Genomic DNA, 18,756 nt, shown 5'->3' with positions numbered 1-18,756 from the left:
TATATTATAGCATATACAATAGAACATCTTACAATGGCACCTGACTCACTCTACCCACTGCTCTTGAGAAACATATTGTGTCTAAGGGAAGATGTATCTGTGTGCCCCAAGCCAGTGTGGCTTCTAATTTCCCTAGAAGTTCAGCTGGTAGAAGGCACATCAGCCTAAAGCAGGGTTGTTATAAAGCTCAAAGGTAGGACATCTAAACTCCTGAATCATATTGGGACTGGTCCTATACTTAAGAGACGTAGTGCTGCAACTAGAGGTTTGAGACAAGGCTTAGCCCAGGATACAACAGTTCTTAGCTTTAGTGTGCCCAGTGCATCCTTATAATTTCTCTAATAAGCCAAAGGAGTTTCCTTTCCTGCTTTCTGCATGACTAGCTTCGGCTTAACAAGCCGCATGAACGATGCATTGTAGGCAAACCTTTTCACACAAAGGGATGTCTATGGATGCTTGATTCAACAGTTCTTGGGGTGTGGACCCCTGGGGTGGCTGAGGCCAAATGAGAGTCCTGGGCCCCTCCTCAGACCCAATCAGAAACTCTAGTAATATAAACTAACTTCTAGGACTCTCGGATAATACAGTGTACATTAACCCTGAGAAATGATACACTACCTAAAAAACCACTTGAGAATAGGGGTCCTGACTCATTTGTCAAGGTACCTAGGTACTTTGGTACCTAGGATACCACTTAGAATGTGGACTCAGATGTTTTTGAGTGACTCTGGCTTCTCATTTATTAGGGCATGTCCTTAGCAACACAGCTAACATTTACCAGACACCTTCTCTGTGTCCATCCCTATCAGGACATTGTGAGCAGATCTCTGTACCCCCATACTACATATTAAGGTTCTTTTAATTCCCAGGACTCCTGAGGGAAAAGGAGACTCACATACTTGGCTCAGTTTTTCTCTTTGAAGCAGCTGTGTTCACCATCCTCACCCTCCAGGAGGAAACCTGAGAGAGGTATCAAGACCCTTAAGCTGCCCATGATCACTGATGCACTCATTTGCCACCAAGGTCCTGGGCTTCCTTTTCAGGGTCCTAGCAACTACCTGTCTTTCCAGAGAGTCCTAACATTTGTACAAGGCTTTGTTCAATTTAAGTGTGTATTTTCAAATCACACTCACTGCTACTTTTATTATAAAAAGAGATCTTATTTCTGAAATCAACAGATGAAGGAATCCTTTCCTCCCCCAGAACCTCTCTGGTCTTTAGGGCATTGCCCCACATTCGTTGATAGCTTTCCACAGGACCCCTTGGGCTTCTTCCTCTCAACATTACACTTGCCCGGCCTATGAAAAACAGGACTAGGCAAAGAAAAGGCCACAGATAATTTCTCAGAGGGAAGACCAAGCTCTTCCAGGAAGGTGTACATTCCCAAGAGGACAGAGAAGAGGCACTGGAAAGCAGCCACAGGCGACCCACAAGACACACATGGGAGGCATGCACTCGAGGAGCAGCAAACACAGGTCTAGTCATCACATAAGCACAGCAGCAGCCAACACGTCCTCAGAACTTAGTACTTCAGTGAGAAGGAGAGGTTTTGCTGCTGGGGAGCAGCCATTCAGGAAAGCTGGGGGAGGGAAGTCCAGCAAGCTTACGGTACTTGAGACAGCTCCCGTGAGGTCAGGCTCCAAGGCTCTGTGGAGGTCCTCCGGAATGGGAGGGACCAGCGGAGGTGGTGGTGAGAAGGATGGTGGTGTCTGGCTAATGGGGGGAGGGGAGCCACAAGCACTGGCTGGCTGGCTGTGGTGGGACCGCCTCTGCAGATGAGGGGGAATGAAATCATCTAGAGTCGGGAAGGTCAGAGGTGAGGTGGCAGGGGTGGTCGCCGGGCTAGTGTGATCGCAGCCAAGTGGCCCCAGAGATGCTGGAGGTCTGGCAGTGCCTTCTTGCCCTCTGTCAGTGTTAACCAGGTAGAGAGGGACAACTATTACCTCAGGCTGGGCTGGGCTGGAGGAAGTGGCATCCTGCAGGAGATAAGGGGGTCATTACGTAAAGGGGTATGGCGGGGAGGAAGGAATTCCATATTTAAACACTTGAGATTGGTCATGCAATGAATGATGTACTCTGAGAAATATTTAATCGGTGCCCTTTCCTCAGAGTACATGAGACAGTCGGTGCTGGCCAGCTGGCCTCCTGACACTCCATGACACACAGGGAGCCCCATCCAAGTTTACTTTCCATCCATCTATTTTTGAATCCGTTTTAACACTTTATGAGAGAAAGAGAGAGAACAACAGAGCAGGCAGGCAGGCAGGCAGGCTTTGTTGAGCCCCACAAAACTGTTGTACAGGGCCCGAAAGCTCGGGAGTAAACACAATTTCTTTGGCACCTTGTCACAAAATAGAAACAGTGTTATTTCACCAAATGATTAGTCTACAAATTCTCCGGCATACTTACGCATTTACAGAAAAGAGAGGTCTGTGCTGAGTATGTTTAGAGAGAACTGGGAATTCAAGCCGCAGCAGTATTAATGAGGACAGGGAGGGTGGGACAGCCCAGAGAACAAATGAGCTGCTCTCATCAGTTTGGAAAGAAGACAGTATAGCAGACACACAAATATTCCTCATTTCTTGCCTTGGCTGGATAACACGGCTGCAAAAGGTAAGGTTCTTTGCTCTTCTGGTTTTCGAGATCAGAGGTAACCTGGGGGCCTAGCACAGGTGGTCTCACTGCATCTGGGAATGAAGCCCAAGGCCCCAGAGAAGGACTCTCACCAGGGTTACAGGCATCTTTATGGATGTGGGTGTCACAGAATAGCTTGGGAGAGTCAAGAGGAAGCATAGGGGGTGGTTTTCCTGTGCCGGCTGTGGCTGTTTGAGGGACAAGGCTGGGAGCTGGTGCTTGGGTGCCTGCAGCCTCAGAGGGAGTGTCTTTGACCAAGTCACGTGCAACACGAGAGTTTTCCGATGCCGCTCGGCAAATGTTATTGGAGACACAGGGTACATATAAGCTGCTGATCTTTTTATTCCCGATGGTCTCATGATGTGGGTTAGAGCTCACATTCTTACTATAAACTAACCTAGTGGCTACATAGTGGTGCTGGCTTTGGGATGAAGCACTGGGGACCATCGAACCCAGAAGTGAGGAACCAGGACATGCTGCATCTTTGAGAGGCAACCTAGCTGCCAGCAGGACAGAGCTGGACTGGGGATGTGAATGGTTCCGCTGGCTGGGGGTGCTAGGTGGGACATAAGGCTTTGGTGAGCTCATGTAGAGGGAGTCCTTGTAGGTACTGTGGGAAGTGGGAGGCTGCCATGCAAAGTGGTCCTCTTGAGGGAGGGCAAGGTGTGGGGGAGACAGAACCTTTAGTAGTATTTTCAAGACATAATATGAAAGTGGGGGAGGGGGAAGAAAGAAGAGGGGAAATGGAAAGAAGGATGGCCATTAGAAACAAGAGCATAATGTGACCTGAAGATATAACTCTTGACATATTTTTAAGCAAGTCCTCATGGTACCCACAGTTCTCTGGGCAAAGCCAACTGACTCACACTCACCTGCAGAGGCTGGCCTGGCTCTCATCCCAGGAAGGCTGAGCCCATCCTAGAACAGGCCTGGTCACCTTTGGCATCAATCCTTGGTTGGATGCATCTTTATAGGCCTCTTGATTTAAGGAGGATACCCAAAGGATACCAGTAGAGAGAGACCCAGAGCCCCCCCCTTTCTTCTCCAACTACCACCTCAAGCCTTTAGCTTAGAAAGTTTAAATCTATTAGGTGTTTTTTTTGGTAGTATCTTTCACTCTTTTTCTTTAGGAAAAAGAAAATTAAAACAAAACAAAACCACGCTTCTTTGTGTTCACAGAAGACAGATGTCTTTATTAACATTCAATCCTCAGCTCCATAAGCATAACTAATTAACACTCACTAAGAAGAGGTCGCTAAGGACTTTAAATCCACATATGTTCTTTTCTCAGAGGAAACAATCTGATGAAACTAATTATTAGAAAAAAAGGGGCAATGGGTATAGTTGGGTGGTAGAGTGCCTGCCTAGCTTGTATAAGGCACTGGGTTTAATCCCCAATACCATACAAAAAGGGAGTGGGGGGGAAGGAAGACAAGAGATTAAAATTCAGGAAAAGAAACATTGGAAAGAGTAAACAGGTAAGAGATTTTAAAAAACATTTCACATCTCTGGATTAGAATATTCAACCCAGAAACAGTAAAATAACCTATCCTTTAAACTCAGTTTTCAAAAGGGCAGATGCAGTAGCTCATACCTACCAGTATTCTCAGCTACTCAAAGAGGATTCACATTCCAAACCAGCCCAGGCAAAAAGTTAGCAAGGCCCTAGATCAGCCAATAGCTAGGTATGATGCACACCTGTCAGCCTACCTATCTGGGAAACATAAATAGTAGGATCATGGTCCAAGCCATCCCTTTAAAAAAAACACAAAAACTTCATAACCTATCCCCCATATAGAATGCCTGCCTAATTAACACAAAGCCTGTCCAACCCCAGTGCCATAAAAATAAAGTAAAATGAAAGTTTTCACAAATAACCTGGTAGAGAAAGCAGCTACTTGAGTATTTTCAACTAACAGATGTCTGTACTATGTCCTATTCACAGTACACCCCTGAGGGTTAGTGGGATATAGCTATAGACCAGCCAAAACCACAAAAATGAACAGTCCCTTTCTGGTATACAGCAAGGTCAAAAAGTTACTTGGCTCAGTGAACTTGGACCAGAGGTTGCACATGTTCATAGACTACATGATGCTGTCCAGAAACAAAATACTTAGATTAGCATATGCCAAGGGACTCTCAAGTATGCTGACATTGGCTTAAGAGATGAGCAAAAGACTGTTTTGATTTGGACTCAGATTGGCTTTTACTTTGAGCTCCAAAGTCTTGCAAGTGATCTACTCTTGCTCAAGGATAAACTCATTTTCAGTGAGTTTTTAAATTTAAGCTAGTCATGGCCATACTTGGGAGCAGGAGGACTGCATTACACCAGACATGAGCTCTCCCAGAGTCGTGACTCTGCAGAAAGGACACTTCCTTGAAGTATCCACAACATACTTAGAGCCAAAGGACTTCCTGTCTGTCCCATGGCTTCTTGTAAACCGAAAGAAGGGAGGGGATAGGCACAGTGACCTGACACAAAAGAGATACTAGAGGTTTCATTGTAAATATTGATGTAACCACATGGGAGTTTGTGTTACTGACTAGTGCCAACTAATAAAATTCCACTTCTCTTTTTGTAAGGTAGGTCAGCGAATAAAAACTGAAGCTTCTTGAAAAATTTTTTGTGTCTATTGTTTACATAAGTCTAGAAATACTAATTGTTGTCACTTCGTTCCACCATGCTGATTACAGTGTCAGACAGGGAAACCTTGGCTCCACATTACTGGGGAGAAGACAGCAGCATGTCCAGGCTGGCAGGACACAGGATTCCTATTTGGCCAATAGGTCTTCTAGGCCTTAATTCACATCTTATCAGGAGATGTTCAGCCCACAGAAGTATGATAGCTCTCTACAGCTGAAACTAAGCCAAGGCAGTGGCCAGTCCAGCCCAGCCCACTTTGGTCAGTGTGTACTTACAGCACTATGAAGCCAAGCAATCTGTTTGGCTATGTGGTCTGGCTCAAGTGGTAGAGTGCCTGCCCACTAAGCACAGAGCCCTGAGTCCTAACCTTAATATCATTAAAAAACAAAATTCAGCCAGACATCAGTGACTCATGCCTATAATCCCAGCTACTTGGAAGGCTGAGATCAGAAAGATCATGATTCTAGGTCAGCCTGGGCAGAAAAATCCATGAGGCTCCACATCTCAACAGAACAAGCTAGACATGATAGTGGATGTCTGTCATTCTCACTACAATAAAAAGCCTAAAACAGGTATATCACAGTACAGGTACACACCTGAACAGGAAGTGAGACCATGTATCAAAAATAATCAGCATAAAAAAACGGCTGGAGGTGTGACTCTTTGGTAGAGTACATGTCTAAAAAAGTATGAGGCCTTGAGTTCAAATCCTACTATAATTTTTTAAAAAGCAACCCATCGTCATGTTTGTATTCAGAAAACAAACCTAAGAGATATTATATGATCTAACAGTTCTTAGAATTCAGAAGGTCAATTTTACACTGATACAGAGAATAAAATCTCTTTATAACAGCCATTTATTACATTCCCAGCAAGAAGGCCCACCCAAGAAAACGAAGTGGCAGGTGAGAGAACATGCAGCTGGTAGAGATCTCATGGGATACTCAACCTATTATATAGCTCGTTCATATAAATAAGTACCTTGAGGGCAATGTTAACACAGTGATCTGAACATAGTGCACAGAAAAACCATGTACAGGAAAATCTCTTTACTTCACAAGTTTGCATCTGTTTGTACATGCTAAGTAAGTAAGCACTCTACCACTGAGCCACATCCTTGATCCTTCACATGTGTTTAAAAGGATCGCTTGAGAAGAGTATTTATGTACAAAGCCAAAGGAACTATGGCACTACCCTTTGAGCTAAGACATGGGTGGTGGAAGACAATGTGCTTTAAATTAATCAGTATGGTTTCCTAATCTGGACAGATCTGACTGCAACCATTTTTGAGACTGCTGAAAAGGAAGCATGCCTGCCACAAGCAGCACATTTATATCATTGGAAAGGTCTCAGAACGGGAACTAGAAAGCCATTTCTGAGACCTAAGTCCCTGTGTCTACAGAGGACTTGCAGGAGGCCAGGCACACTCACAGGTCCTGTTGTAACCAGGAGCCCTGGACACACATGGCTTCGCTCAGGAGGAAAGCCACAGCAGGAGGCAGGAAGGCTCTCATAAAAGGCAGACAAGCAACAACCAACAACATGCCTGGGAAGTCAGAAGTCTACAGAGAAGGAGCCCCTTCAGAAGGAGGCACCGGAAGGGGACCACACTGGGAATATATTTCTGCAAGAACTTTTGAGTAGTTCCACTTCCTTTAAAAGAAGCCATGGAAGTGGTTCCTCTGTGTAAAAACATTCCTCACAGATCACCTTTCATAACATGGCAAAGAATCAGTAGGGAAAGAAAGGAAGAAGATGGGGGTGTGGAGGGACACCTGGGAAGAAAGACCTAAACAAAATGCTCCCGACTGCAAGTTGTACATTTTGGGAGATTTTCTGTTGGAAGGGTAGAGCTAGGTTGGGAAAGCTGCACAGTGCTACCATTCTGACTTCCATCTACAGGCTCTAGGGCTGCTGGATTTAGGGCCTGGCCACAGCTACCTGATCTTAATGTATGAGGATAGAGTTGCTGAAACTCGTATGGTCCCAGCTCCCAAAAGTTTAGCAGAATAAACACCAGAGACACTCTTCTGAAAATTATACTCTAAAGAGTTTAAAAAATTAAAAGGCCTCAGACTTTTTCCTACTTATTCAAGGTTAAATGGATTCCCTCTTTCAGAATAGTTCCATATAAATGTCAAACCCAGAAAATACTAGGCCTATTTTCAATACTCCAATACAAATGGACCTCATCCCACACTTCTGTTTCCTATGAACCCCAACTCTCTTCCTGAGTCTAGTCCTTGTAGAACTTTTCCAGAATTAGCCAAAGGCTTGAGAACTATTCCATGAGTCAGATGAGCAATGAGGAAGTCACAAGTTTAGGGTATCAGGTATCACTCCTGGCTCTCACCCTGCCCATAGACATACACCTACCTTAGGCTTGTCAGCAGAAAGGCCGGGATGCACACTTCTGTAGCCCTTGGCAGCAAGTGAAGAAGGTTGGGCATTCCCATTGGCATCAGCATTGGAAGAAAGCCTCCACTCGTCTATGATGAAAAATAAATAAATAAATAATAAAGCCCTGTTAACTCAGAGAGAACAGTCGTCAACTTTACTCTAATTCAAGGGACCCTAGGGGAAAGCCAGAACACCAAGAATGAAAAATAAGCCCTACCTGCTGAAGAATCCTCTGGCTCCAGTCCTATTTGTGGAGCAGAAAGGATGAAAAAAGAAGGGGGGGGTGGTAAGAAATGGTTACATTTGCGGGAAACAAGCATGAGCAATCCAGAAGGATGAAAGTCCAGTACCCTGTTGTCTGACACAAAATGCCCTCAGTCACGATGGCCTGATTACCATAGGAACCCACTCTAAACCATGATGTGTTCACAAGCACTGACCTTTGAAAATACAAGGCTCTCATTCACAGGAATGAAGAAACAATTGTTCCTTGACATTCTTATTTTACAGACAGAAAGGCAACTGAACTCTTTACTGTCCAGTCCCTACTCACTCTCATTCCTCTTCCCCAAGCCTGCTGTGGGCTCCGAAAACTGTTCCTCATTAGCAAGCTCAGCTAACTAACAGGCCCTGAAAAGGAAAGGGGTAGGCTACTTCTAGGGATGTAGGGTTCATGGTAGAACATGACTTAAGCCCTAAGGTAGTTATGATGGGATTTTTTTCAGGGGAGATTGAGGAAGAGAATCTTGCTTTTCCCCTATTAAATAAGCTGCATAAACACCCTTAGAATTCATCATACTACAAGGTACACTTATATCCATTTGGTCATTAAAATAAATTGTTCTTATAAAGGTAGATATACAGAGTGGTAAGTAGTAAATAGTACATTTCTTTTTTTAACAATGTCACCCCCTGCCTTACTCTCTCCAGTTTCCCTTCAGCCTTTTTGCCATTGCCTAATACATTCAGATTCCTTAAACTTCTCCCAATGTGTCCTACCCACACAGTACCAGTGCCATGACATAGTACTGTGTAGTCGACATATATATTTAATATATGTGATTGTATTATATATTATACATAATATAGAGATATATAATCAACTGGTGAAAAAGCTAGACATCAATTCAAATCTTGGCTTAACTACCTCAGGGCCTTGTGACTCTAAGCAAGTATTTAGTCTTAATTTGCCCATCTTAACAATGGATATACCTCCTTCACAGTGTTGCTGTGAGAATTAAATAGCATACACCATGTGAAATGCTTAGCACAGTACCTAGCAAAGATCACTAAATGCTGAACATTTTTTTCACCTTTTTCTACATCATCCCTTTTCTATAGTCCACCTAGTCTGGAAGTCTACAAATCTTTCTGCAAAGAGGCAGATAATAAATATTTTAGGTTTTATGGACCATAAGGTATCAGTCACAATAAAGGTTGAGAATTCCTAACCCAAAAATCTACAGTGCTTCAAAATCTACAACCTTTTGAGCACCAACATGTTACCACAAGTGAAAAATTCCACACTTGACCTCACATGACAAGCTGTAGTCCAAATGCAAGTGTACTAAGAAAAAAAATGTATAAAATTGCCTCAGGCCATATGTATGAAGTATATATGGAATCAATGAATTTCATGTTTAGACTGTGTTTCATCCTTAAGATCACTATTTTATGTGCTGAGTCTCCAAAAACTAATACAAATCTAAAAATACTTCTGGTCCCAGGCATTTCAAATAAGGGACCCTTGAGCTGCAACAGACTCTGCAGTCACAGCTCAGGAGCAGCCACGAAGTTATGAGTGAGCATGGGGTTGTTAATGAACAATCAAATTTGAATGTCATATGGCATATAACATTGTTCTTTCATTTCTCTTTCAACTATTTAAAAATTCATAAATAAGTCTGAGTGAAGGTCATACAATAACATGCACAGGCTGGATTTTACACATGGTCGCAGTTTGCCATGCCCTTAACCTGGCCTATATAGACATAAGGAGAACATTAATACTGCAGTTCTCAAAGCCCAAGCCTCTACTTTAATGTAGGATAAATATGAACCTTCCTAATGTCATACTGAAATGTACAAACAAATGCCATTCAAATGCCTGATAGTTACACTTTTACATCTACTTCATATTTCATTTAGTGTACTGGACAACTTCACTCTCATGAATGAGAATAAAGATAGGCTAACTGACTTGCCCAAAGCCACATAGCCACATACAGAAGTTGTCTGGTTCAGATCCACACCATCTATGAAGAAAAAGTTCTACTCTAGGGAAGTGGTGGCAGCCAAAAAGTGGTGACAGTGTGATGTGAAAGTGACTGTGTATGTATGCATATGCACGCACTGTGCGTGTGTATGCACATGTGTGTATGCACACATATACACTAGTACTGAGGCTTTGGGGCTTGAACTCAGGAACTTGCACTCTTGCTTTTTTTCTTCTTCTTCTCATAGTTGGCACTCTATCACTTGAGTCACACCTTCAGCTCTAGCTTTTTGCTAATTAATTGGAGGTCAGAACAAAAGTCAAAGCCGGGATGCGGATTCTGAAGGACCAGTACCCATGAGCTCCACCATGTAGCTACAGTGGAGTCATAGCAAAGTCTTGGTAAAAATCCAGATTGAGAGGGCACCCACTCTAGCCGTCTCTGACTCAGCCAGTTTGTATTCTAACAAATTCCCAGTGGTTCTGAGACTAGCACTGACACTGATACATGGCACACTCAAAAATATAAGTAAACTTTGTATAATGGATTTGGGGACATGGTAGTTTGCCCACTTTTTGGTCCCCCAATGGGTTGGTTCAAGTGACCCTAGCAAATAGCTGTTCCATGGCAAGTTAAGGTGTGGCTGTTCTTCCAAATCTGTAGATATCATAAAGGGACTATCACCATGGTATCAGTTCACCTCCTGTGAGCCAACATCATCCATCTTGTCTTGCAGTGACAAGGCATGACTGTCTTTGGAGTCACAATGACTAAATGAAAGCATATGGTGCAAAGTATGGGTTTTGTGAAATCAGAATCCAAAGCCTAGGGGAAAAATCCTTATAACTATAATACCGTTGTAATCTCTTTCTCTTGAGAGGTGCAAGAATGTAATATCCTTGAGAATCAAATAACTTTTTGATCATTTCAAATCTTTAAAACTGCTCCCCTTATTGTGCCCTGAAAGTGTGGTTCCTGAACCTCTTTAAGTGGTTCCCTCTTCCTTATTAAAAGATAATTAGGTATACTTTGCCATTTTATCATCTTTCAGTTAGCATTCCTTCTGAACCCGGAAGGTTAGTAACAGCCCAGGCTAATTGTGCCTGAGTATCTAGAATGTGCACAGGAAATTTTACATACATAATCATCAATTATTAACTCCAGATTGAAAAAGACTGTCAAAATGCTTCTTTCCATAAAACGTTACCTGTGAGCTCCCCAGGTGGGAAGAAGCTTTGGAAAGTTGGCTCATAAATAAGATTTTACAGCCCTGAAAGACTCAGTCTTTCTGCAAGAAACATATACTTTACTTCTTTTTATTTCTTGCAGAAATATCTATTCTCTATCCTTCTCTATCCTGCTCTTTATATGTGATCTTCTCTGGCCTATAGCTATAGGCTTTCTGCTTATTTCTTTCATTTCATTATGTATTCGTTTCATTTTGGCTATCAGTCTGATATCAGTTCTTCTCGAGATCTTAGGATAGTTTTCAATCTAATGTGTTCTGGTAGAGCACATAAGTGTTAGATGATAAGTGATAAGCAGGTCTATTGATGTTCTAAATCTTAGTTGCTATCTTTTGTTTATGCTGTGTAGTAGAGATTTTAACTTTACCCCAAAAGAGGTCTAGCCTTTGCCCTAAGTTTCTGGAATGTAACTGCCACATCATTGGGATGGCACAACTGATCGGAATGTTTTTATTTATCTGGGGAGTTAAGCCATACCAATGTGATTTAGGGTTGAGCTTTGAGCCAGTAGAAGATCCACCCCCTACTGCTGTGGAAGCAAGTTGGTGGAGGATGTATTGGAGACCCAATAATAACTGTGGACACAAAGGCTCCAGTAAACTTCCTGTTGCAATATCTTTGACATATTGTCCTATATCAATACTGGGAAATAACATGGAGAGAGGACAACAGGAACCTCTAGGATTTCCCCAGACTCCTGTAACTGATTTTAATCCCTAACCTTTTCTTATAATAAGCCAACACTGCATCCTCTTAGCATCATCACTGAACATAATTGTGGCTCGGAGAAACCCTGGAATTTGCAGTTAGGTATGAGAAATGAGGGTACTTTCTTATGGGGAATTTTCTCTCCAATTTCTCAGCTGACCTTAGTACTCATAAAAGATTGATTTAATAAGTTTAGGAGGTACCTTTAACTATGATTTCTGTTTGCTAGTGCCATCCTGGGCAGCAAATGTGAAAGTCAAGGTGGAGGAAATAAGTTGACTCTGGACCCAAGAATCTTTATGCCTAAAGCTAACTAACCTTATAGCACAGAATTAACAAACTGCAAAGGTTGAACTAGACCTGAGTGTCCAAGTCAGAACATAGAAGTTGATGTGTCAAGCCACAAGGTCTTCAAGCTGCACCAGACAAGAACTTGATGTCACACTTAGGCCCAGTTCAAGTTCCCTGAGTCCTCTGAAAAGAACACACTATGACCTAGGATACATACAGTTAGAGTTGATATAAATTGACAGCGCTAACATTCAGACCTGATTGGGCAATGAGGTCAGTCAACAAGGATATGGTATAGGATATAAGGTATAAGGATAAGGTATATCTTCCAGGGACAGAGAGTCCAATATTAAGATCACTGCCATTCTTTTCAGATGATTGTCATCCAAGAACTACCGCAGTCTACCATTAGAGATCAAGGAAACTATAGTCCATGACACTGGATCCAGTTACTATTTGAAAGCAGTAGGTCTGGACAGTGAGTTTAAATTGGGCCTCTTTCGAGAGGCATGCCTCACAATTAAAATGCCTAGCAAGTGTGAGTCCCTGAGTTCAAACCCTAATACCATCGAAATATAAAAAGTAATAACAAACAACCGAGCAACTGGAATGCCTCGAAAGGCTCCCAACACAGAGGTTTGACAATCACACTTACTTTCCAAATTGGCACTAGCAGTCCATCTCAATGATGTCTTCGCTTGGATGCTGGCAGCTCCCAAATCCATACCCCAGTCTCTCTAAATTTCCAAATTTTCTCCTAGAAGCTCTTCCCTTCTCAAGAAACTCAAAATGTCTAAAAATGGAATTCAAAATTCCTTTCAACATCCTCCACAAATCCCCATCTCCACAGATACCATGAGATACCTCCTTCTGGTCAGCCTGAGTCCTCTCTCTCTTTGAGGCCTATCATTTCATCTTCAGAAAGATACTTTTTCCCTGTTCTTCATCCCCACTGTTATCACACCTAGCCTAAGCCTTCCATGCTTCAAACAAACATTATATTAGACCTCTACCAGGCCTCCTGACCTACAGTAACTTTGATCATCATTATGGGCCAGGCTCTGTGATGAATGCTTGAGATAAAAGAGCTCAACTAAACACCAACAACTCCAGTATGATAGTTTCCACTTTACAGATGAGGAAACTAATGCTAAGCCTTTATAGTCCAATCCTCCAGAATAAGTTCATTTCACCCAGCTTTGTATCCTTCCCTGCCCACTGGGCTTTTTAATTTTAGTAAGAGAATGTGATTTTGTTGCTCTTTACTCAAACAAGGCTTGTTCCCTCCCACCCAGACTTCAAGAGTATATCATCAGTTGCTGAGGTTCTATTTGTGTGAAGTTTATTTCCAAACTTGCCAAAGTTGTGAAGCATTTTGGCAACAGTGAAAAGGGCTTGGGACACTTCTTGCTCAGGCCCTCATACTTTTCATGGACTTTAAAGTCACTGTGATTTATCACTGCAGGAAAGGAGAACAGTGGCCCACAAGCCCACTCTTAACTCTTCCTCTATTGCAACCAACTGCCTCTTGCCTAGAATTACTCTTTCCTCTTATATCCCCTCACCTCTCCCTCCTTTATTCAGTTCTCATCCTAAGTCCCACTGATGTGCTTAGCAGCTGGTATACAAGTAATGCTAAATGAATTTACATTCATTTTGAATTAATGATCTCAACTTTTCAGGAGCAAGACAGTAAGATTACTACACCATAACATGTTCATGGGTGATTTTTAAACAATTTAGTATAAATTTGCTGAAAGAGTATTGGTGAAATCTTTTTCCATAATTTGCTGGTAGAAAACTTTAAGGCACAGAACTATCGTAGGATGCAACAGCTCTTCCCAGACTGCCTCAAATCCACAAATAGTTCCATTGTACAAGCTTGCACATGGTGGGGAGAGGAGCACTAACTGTGCCCTATGTTAGTGCCAGTTTAAACCACTAGAGGGAGCGCAAAGCTCCCTTTCCTAACCTCCTCATTCTCAATCTGAGGGTGGGGGTTTTACTGGGTCATGAGCTGCAGGTTTTCTTGTTAGATCATCCCTTAGGATTCTTTCCCCCACATGTTCTCTATCTTGGAGGTGACTCTTCCAGTTAGGCTGAGTGAGGCTGATCCAGGTGAGCTTTAGAAAGAAATTATTTTGTCTTATCCTGATCTTACAAACTCCCTCTGCTGCCTGGTCCTCACCCCAGCAGTGAGGCCTGCCATCTCTGCTTTCCTGGGAGCTAGGACCTGAGCTGCCCACACATGTCAGTGCCCTGGCTTCTACTCCCGCCAGGTAGAACCAGCCATGTCACAGCCAGCTTCTCAGAATCAGATATAAGCTCAGCGAAGGCTAACCTTCACCCCATCTCACCATGTGCTCCTCAGGCCATAAGCCACCTTTGTCCACAAGAAGACAGCCTGCAGAGCACTGATTCTTGGAAAACTAAAGGATACCTGTCTTTGTAGGGCTTGAACCATTTCCCATCACAGTAGAGACAAGAGCTAACAGTCCCAGGGTTCCTGAAGCCCAGGAGCCTCCCACCCTTCGTGTCTCTGCACATTTCCTCCCAGTCTCAAGGGCAGCACACCTTGCTTGCTTTCAGTTTGTGGAGTTTCTGGAGGGCTTGCAGGACTACTGCTTGGGATTTCTCTGTAGGAAGAAGAGGCCCGAAGAGTCACCGCTCCTTTCCCAGTGCAGATTTTTGTAGGATCCATGTCTGTAAAGAAAACAGAAAGCTAAAAGAGAAGTCTGAATCCCAAACCCTGAGATATTAAAACAACAATCAGTTAGAAAATTGTTACAGCCAAGAAATGAGATTACTCTGGTGACAGCTATATAAAGTGTTCAAATATATGTGGCTAATGATAATTACTCTGCGTGTGGTGAGGAACAAATGACATTTTCACAGGTTTGCCACATATTACTAGGTTAGAAGAAAATGGAAGCAAGTTTGAGTAAATGCATGGGTTATAATATCAGCTGAAAACCTTTCAAATGAAAGCAGGTTTTTTCCTCTTATTAAATGCAATTTAGGTTGATGAGCAGACTTCAGGCTAATTAGTAAGGCATGGTTCAAGAAAGAGTTTGTGAGACCTCTTGAGCTTCCAGACCATCCTTAGGAAAGAGCAAATTGGCCACCTGGAGAATTAGAGGGACATTCTGAGGACAACCACTGATCCTTGCAGTTCTCCCCTGGGAGAAAGAAAGAGCCATCCCTCCTATCAACAGGTGGAGACCCCTGAAATGATGAGACAGGAGGCACTGCTCAGAGGTGAGAGCTTCCCATTTCAAACGCACTAGGAAACTCACAGTCAGAAAGGTAACCAGATGGGCCACCTCCCGATAGACAGTGTCGCCTGGACCTCTACACAGGATCCCACCCTCCCCTGCAGCTTCATCGGATCCTAGCAATAGAGACCCAGGCCAACTGTGAGAGTTCCCTTGAGAATAATCTCAAATACAGCCCCCATCTTATCCAAATGGGGTGCATGCCAAGACCCCCAATGGATGCTTTAAACCACAATGACCCCCGATGTGTGCTGGGGTTTCCTATACACACACAAACCTTGGATTAGCCTAATTTATAAATTAAGCACACTAAGAGATTAACAACAGCAACAAGTCACTATACTGTAACTTCACTGTGATAAGGTTATTTTAAAGTTATTTAAATCTTGTGAATTATTTCTAGAAATTTTCAATTAATATTTTTCAACCACAGTCAAATGCAAGAACACAGAGCAGTGACACTGACATCAAGGGACCTACTGGAAGTTTTCAAAGGTCCAGATGCCTGTCCTCTAGGACTATCACTGCAAAGGAGGCTAGAAACTGGTACAAACCACGAAATTCCAGAAGGCCACATGCCAAGTGGTTCTATATGTGCAACGGAGCTAAACTGAGTTCCACACTTTTTTGTTTTCCAAACTTTTCACAGCCTGGATCCCTGGTCTAAAATTTCAACGATTAGGATTGTAGGCTAAAGCTCAGGTGTGTTTGTTCAGGCAGAATGAGGGCTTAGCATCCAACTTAGCAAAATCTCTTTTTCCTTGTTCTCCATTCCAGCAGCTTTTTCCCAACAAGTCAGAACTAGCAGCAGTGCTATGGAGGAGAACCTATTGGTCCTCTTCCATGGAAAACAAAGCACAAACCCTACCTCAGACAGCATCTGACCATGTCAAGAGGACTTGTAAGTGTCTGATGTAATAGAACTTCTAAGAAAACTGGCTCATGGTGATTTCAAAGAGATGACAGACACCCTGGGCAAATCCAATAGCTCAGGTCAAACTTCCTGGACACAGGCTAGATTGGCCCTACTTCTGAAAGCATCATGGGCTTTACTGGTCCCACTTGGAACAGAGAAAACTGTGAGCTAGAGATGATATCTGCACTGCATGTACCCACACCTCTTAGACAGGAAATGTAGGAAGTAACTGTAGGTGAAGCTGTGAAGAGCTGGGGGTGCTTTGGGAAATGGGCCTGAGCATCACATAGAAAAGTTGTTTGGCCTCTAAGGCAGCAACTTCAAATTTAGAGCAACTCAGAGGATTCCTGTGAAGCCAGGTTAATATTAGGAGGAACTGGACTGGTCTTTACTAGTATCAAGAGTGTCAAATCTCTAGAGAAAGTGAGAGAAGGCCATGCACCTCAGTGTCATCCCAGAGTGACTGTTCAGCCTCTGTACCAAACCTTCCAAAGAAGAGAGGCCAACACCATCATCTGTGGTTCTTCCCCTACTCAGTGGCTCCTGGAAACATGAGCACACAACTCTCCATGCCCACCCCCCCTTTCTCCATCTCCCTCCCTCCCTTTCTCTCTCCCTCCCTCTCCCCCACCCCCTTTCTCTCTCTCTCTCTCTTTCTTTCTTTCTCTCTCTCTCTCTCTCTCACACTGAAGAGGGGCAGAGGAAGGAAGAAAGGAAACAAACTAACGAAGTGAAAGGGAATGCCCCCTAAGCCTGCAAGGATTAAGCCTCCAAGTATATGTTAGAAGGAAAAGAGAAGCCATGCATGATCTAACAATTAAAAACAGCAGCAGGACACTACCCCAAATGAGAGGTACCTGAAGGGAGTACCAGGCCTGAAGTGTATTTCACTGTCTTCACAGGAATTATTTTAACAGCAGAAATAGAGCATGTGCGTAAAGGGTCGGCAGTTGCTGAAAACACAAAAGGGTAAATGGTGCATCCAGAAAGAACAGTTGGGAAACCCTCAAGCATTTGAGGAACTGAGCAGAGACAATAGGAGGAAATTGCCTACATGGAAAGAACAATACAGAGGGCTGTAGATGTAGTCATTAAAAATAACCTGCTTTCTCTCTTCAGAGTTGAGCCAAGGCAGCAGAAGCCTTCCTCCCAACCACCACCCAATACAGTTGGTTAGAGTTTAGCGGTGCCTCCTGCCATAGTAGGAGCTTGCCAAGGCTCTGGACAAAGGATGTGTAGAGACACAGATGGCCTGGCAAACAGAGGACAGAAAATGCAGTCAGGGTCCCAGGGACCCCTAAAGAGAATGCTGGGTGGTTTTACTCAGCACTGAGGGCTATGAGGAGAGGGCTATGGCCCAAAGGTTCCAGACAAGTGTAGGAAGGAAAGGAACAAGTTCACAAGTTGCCTGGTCCCCTCAGACCTCACAGCTGCTTCCCCCAGATCATATCTTCTGGGGGTCCTGTGCCCTTTCTGACAACCATTGCCCTTTGGCCCTGAGCAAACCAGAACCTCCATCTGTCGGGAAGCAGATGGTCTTACTTAAACCCACCCTTTCCTGAGAAAGAGATGCCAAGTGTCCAGGTGCATGCCCAAGACTCTGAGTAGCACCCCAGTGCACACTGCTGGATCCTGACATCCAGCTGAACTAAGGCAGAGCAGGACTACTGCCTAGGACATGAGAAACACACTACAGTCCTCAGTCCACCATGATGCTCACGCTTATTCATCTGCCCAGACCCTGGGCACCCTGCCTGCCAAGTCTCTCATCTCCATGGTGGGCACATCTCCATACCTCTGTGAGCCTCCCCTATCTTCTCTCACAGTGGCAACGCATAAAGATGGGATGATGCCTAAGTTGCTCCAATGAATAACACCCAACACCCAGAGGTTTGGGGGCCCCAGAGCCACAGATTAACAAGGGATACGCCTGCTTGGAAAGTAAGACTTTCTCTGTTGAATCCACATCACACTGGGTGACTGTCAAGGTTAAGAGGTGGCCAGGAGACTCCCCAACAGTGAACAGTATCCCTCCTAGCCTATCACACTGCTGTTCCAGAAAGAATTCATATGGGGAATGACTATCAAAAAGTAAGTTCAGGGGCTGGGGATATGGCCTAGTGGCAAGAGTGCTTGCCTCATATACATGAGGCCCTGGGTTCAATTCCCCAGCACCACATATACATAAAATGGCCAGAAGTGGCGCTGTGGCTCAAGTGGCAGAGTGCTAGCCTTGAGCAAAGAGAAGCCAGGGACAGTGCTCAGGCCCTGAGTCCAAGCCCCAGGACTGGCAAAAAAAAAAAAAAAAGTAAGTTCAGCTGGGCACTAGTGGCTCACACTGGTAATCCTAGCTACCCAGGAGGTTGAGGATCTGAGGATCACTGTTCAAAACCAGCCCGGGCAGGAAAGTCTGTTAGACTCTTAT

General features: G+C 43.8%; 1 protein-coding gene across 13 annotated transcripts in view; it reads right to left on the bottom strand.

The window, feature by feature from the left end:
* Sorbs1 (sorbin and SH3 domain containing 1) overlaps positions 1-18,756 on the bottom strand; it is a 242,222-nt gene that overhangs the window by 89,141 nt on the left and 134,325 nt on the right. For 8 of the 13 annotated variants that reach the window (XM_048338599.1, XM_048338605.1, XM_048338610.1 and 5 more), the window contains exons 5-6: positions 14,715-14,843; positions 7,655-7,767 (exon numbers count right to left, since the gene is read on the bottom strand). In XM_048338599.1, the coding sequence (XP_048194556.1) occupies positions 7,655-7,767; positions 14,715-14,843 (242 nt within the window). Of the gene's footprint in view, positions 1-1,607; positions 1,977-7,654; positions 7,768-14,714; positions 14,844-17,188; positions 17,285-18,756 lie in introns of all 13 variants that reach the window. The other 5 variants (XM_048338598.1, XM_048338604.1, XM_048338600.1 and 2 more) reach the window with 2 other exon arrangements.

This window comes from Perognathus longimembris, chromosome 2 (assembly GCF_023159225.1).
Source record: "Perognathus longimembris pacificus isolate PPM17 chromosome 2, ASM2315922v1, whole genome shotgun sequence".
In the NCBI taxonomy this organism is placed as follows: domain Eukaryota; kingdom Metazoa; phylum Chordata; class Mammalia; order Rodentia; family Heteromyidae; genus Perognathus; species Perognathus longimembris.
The sequence above is the reverse complement of the archived record's forward strand: the minus strand, read 5'-3'. Positions and strand labels throughout refer to the sequence as shown.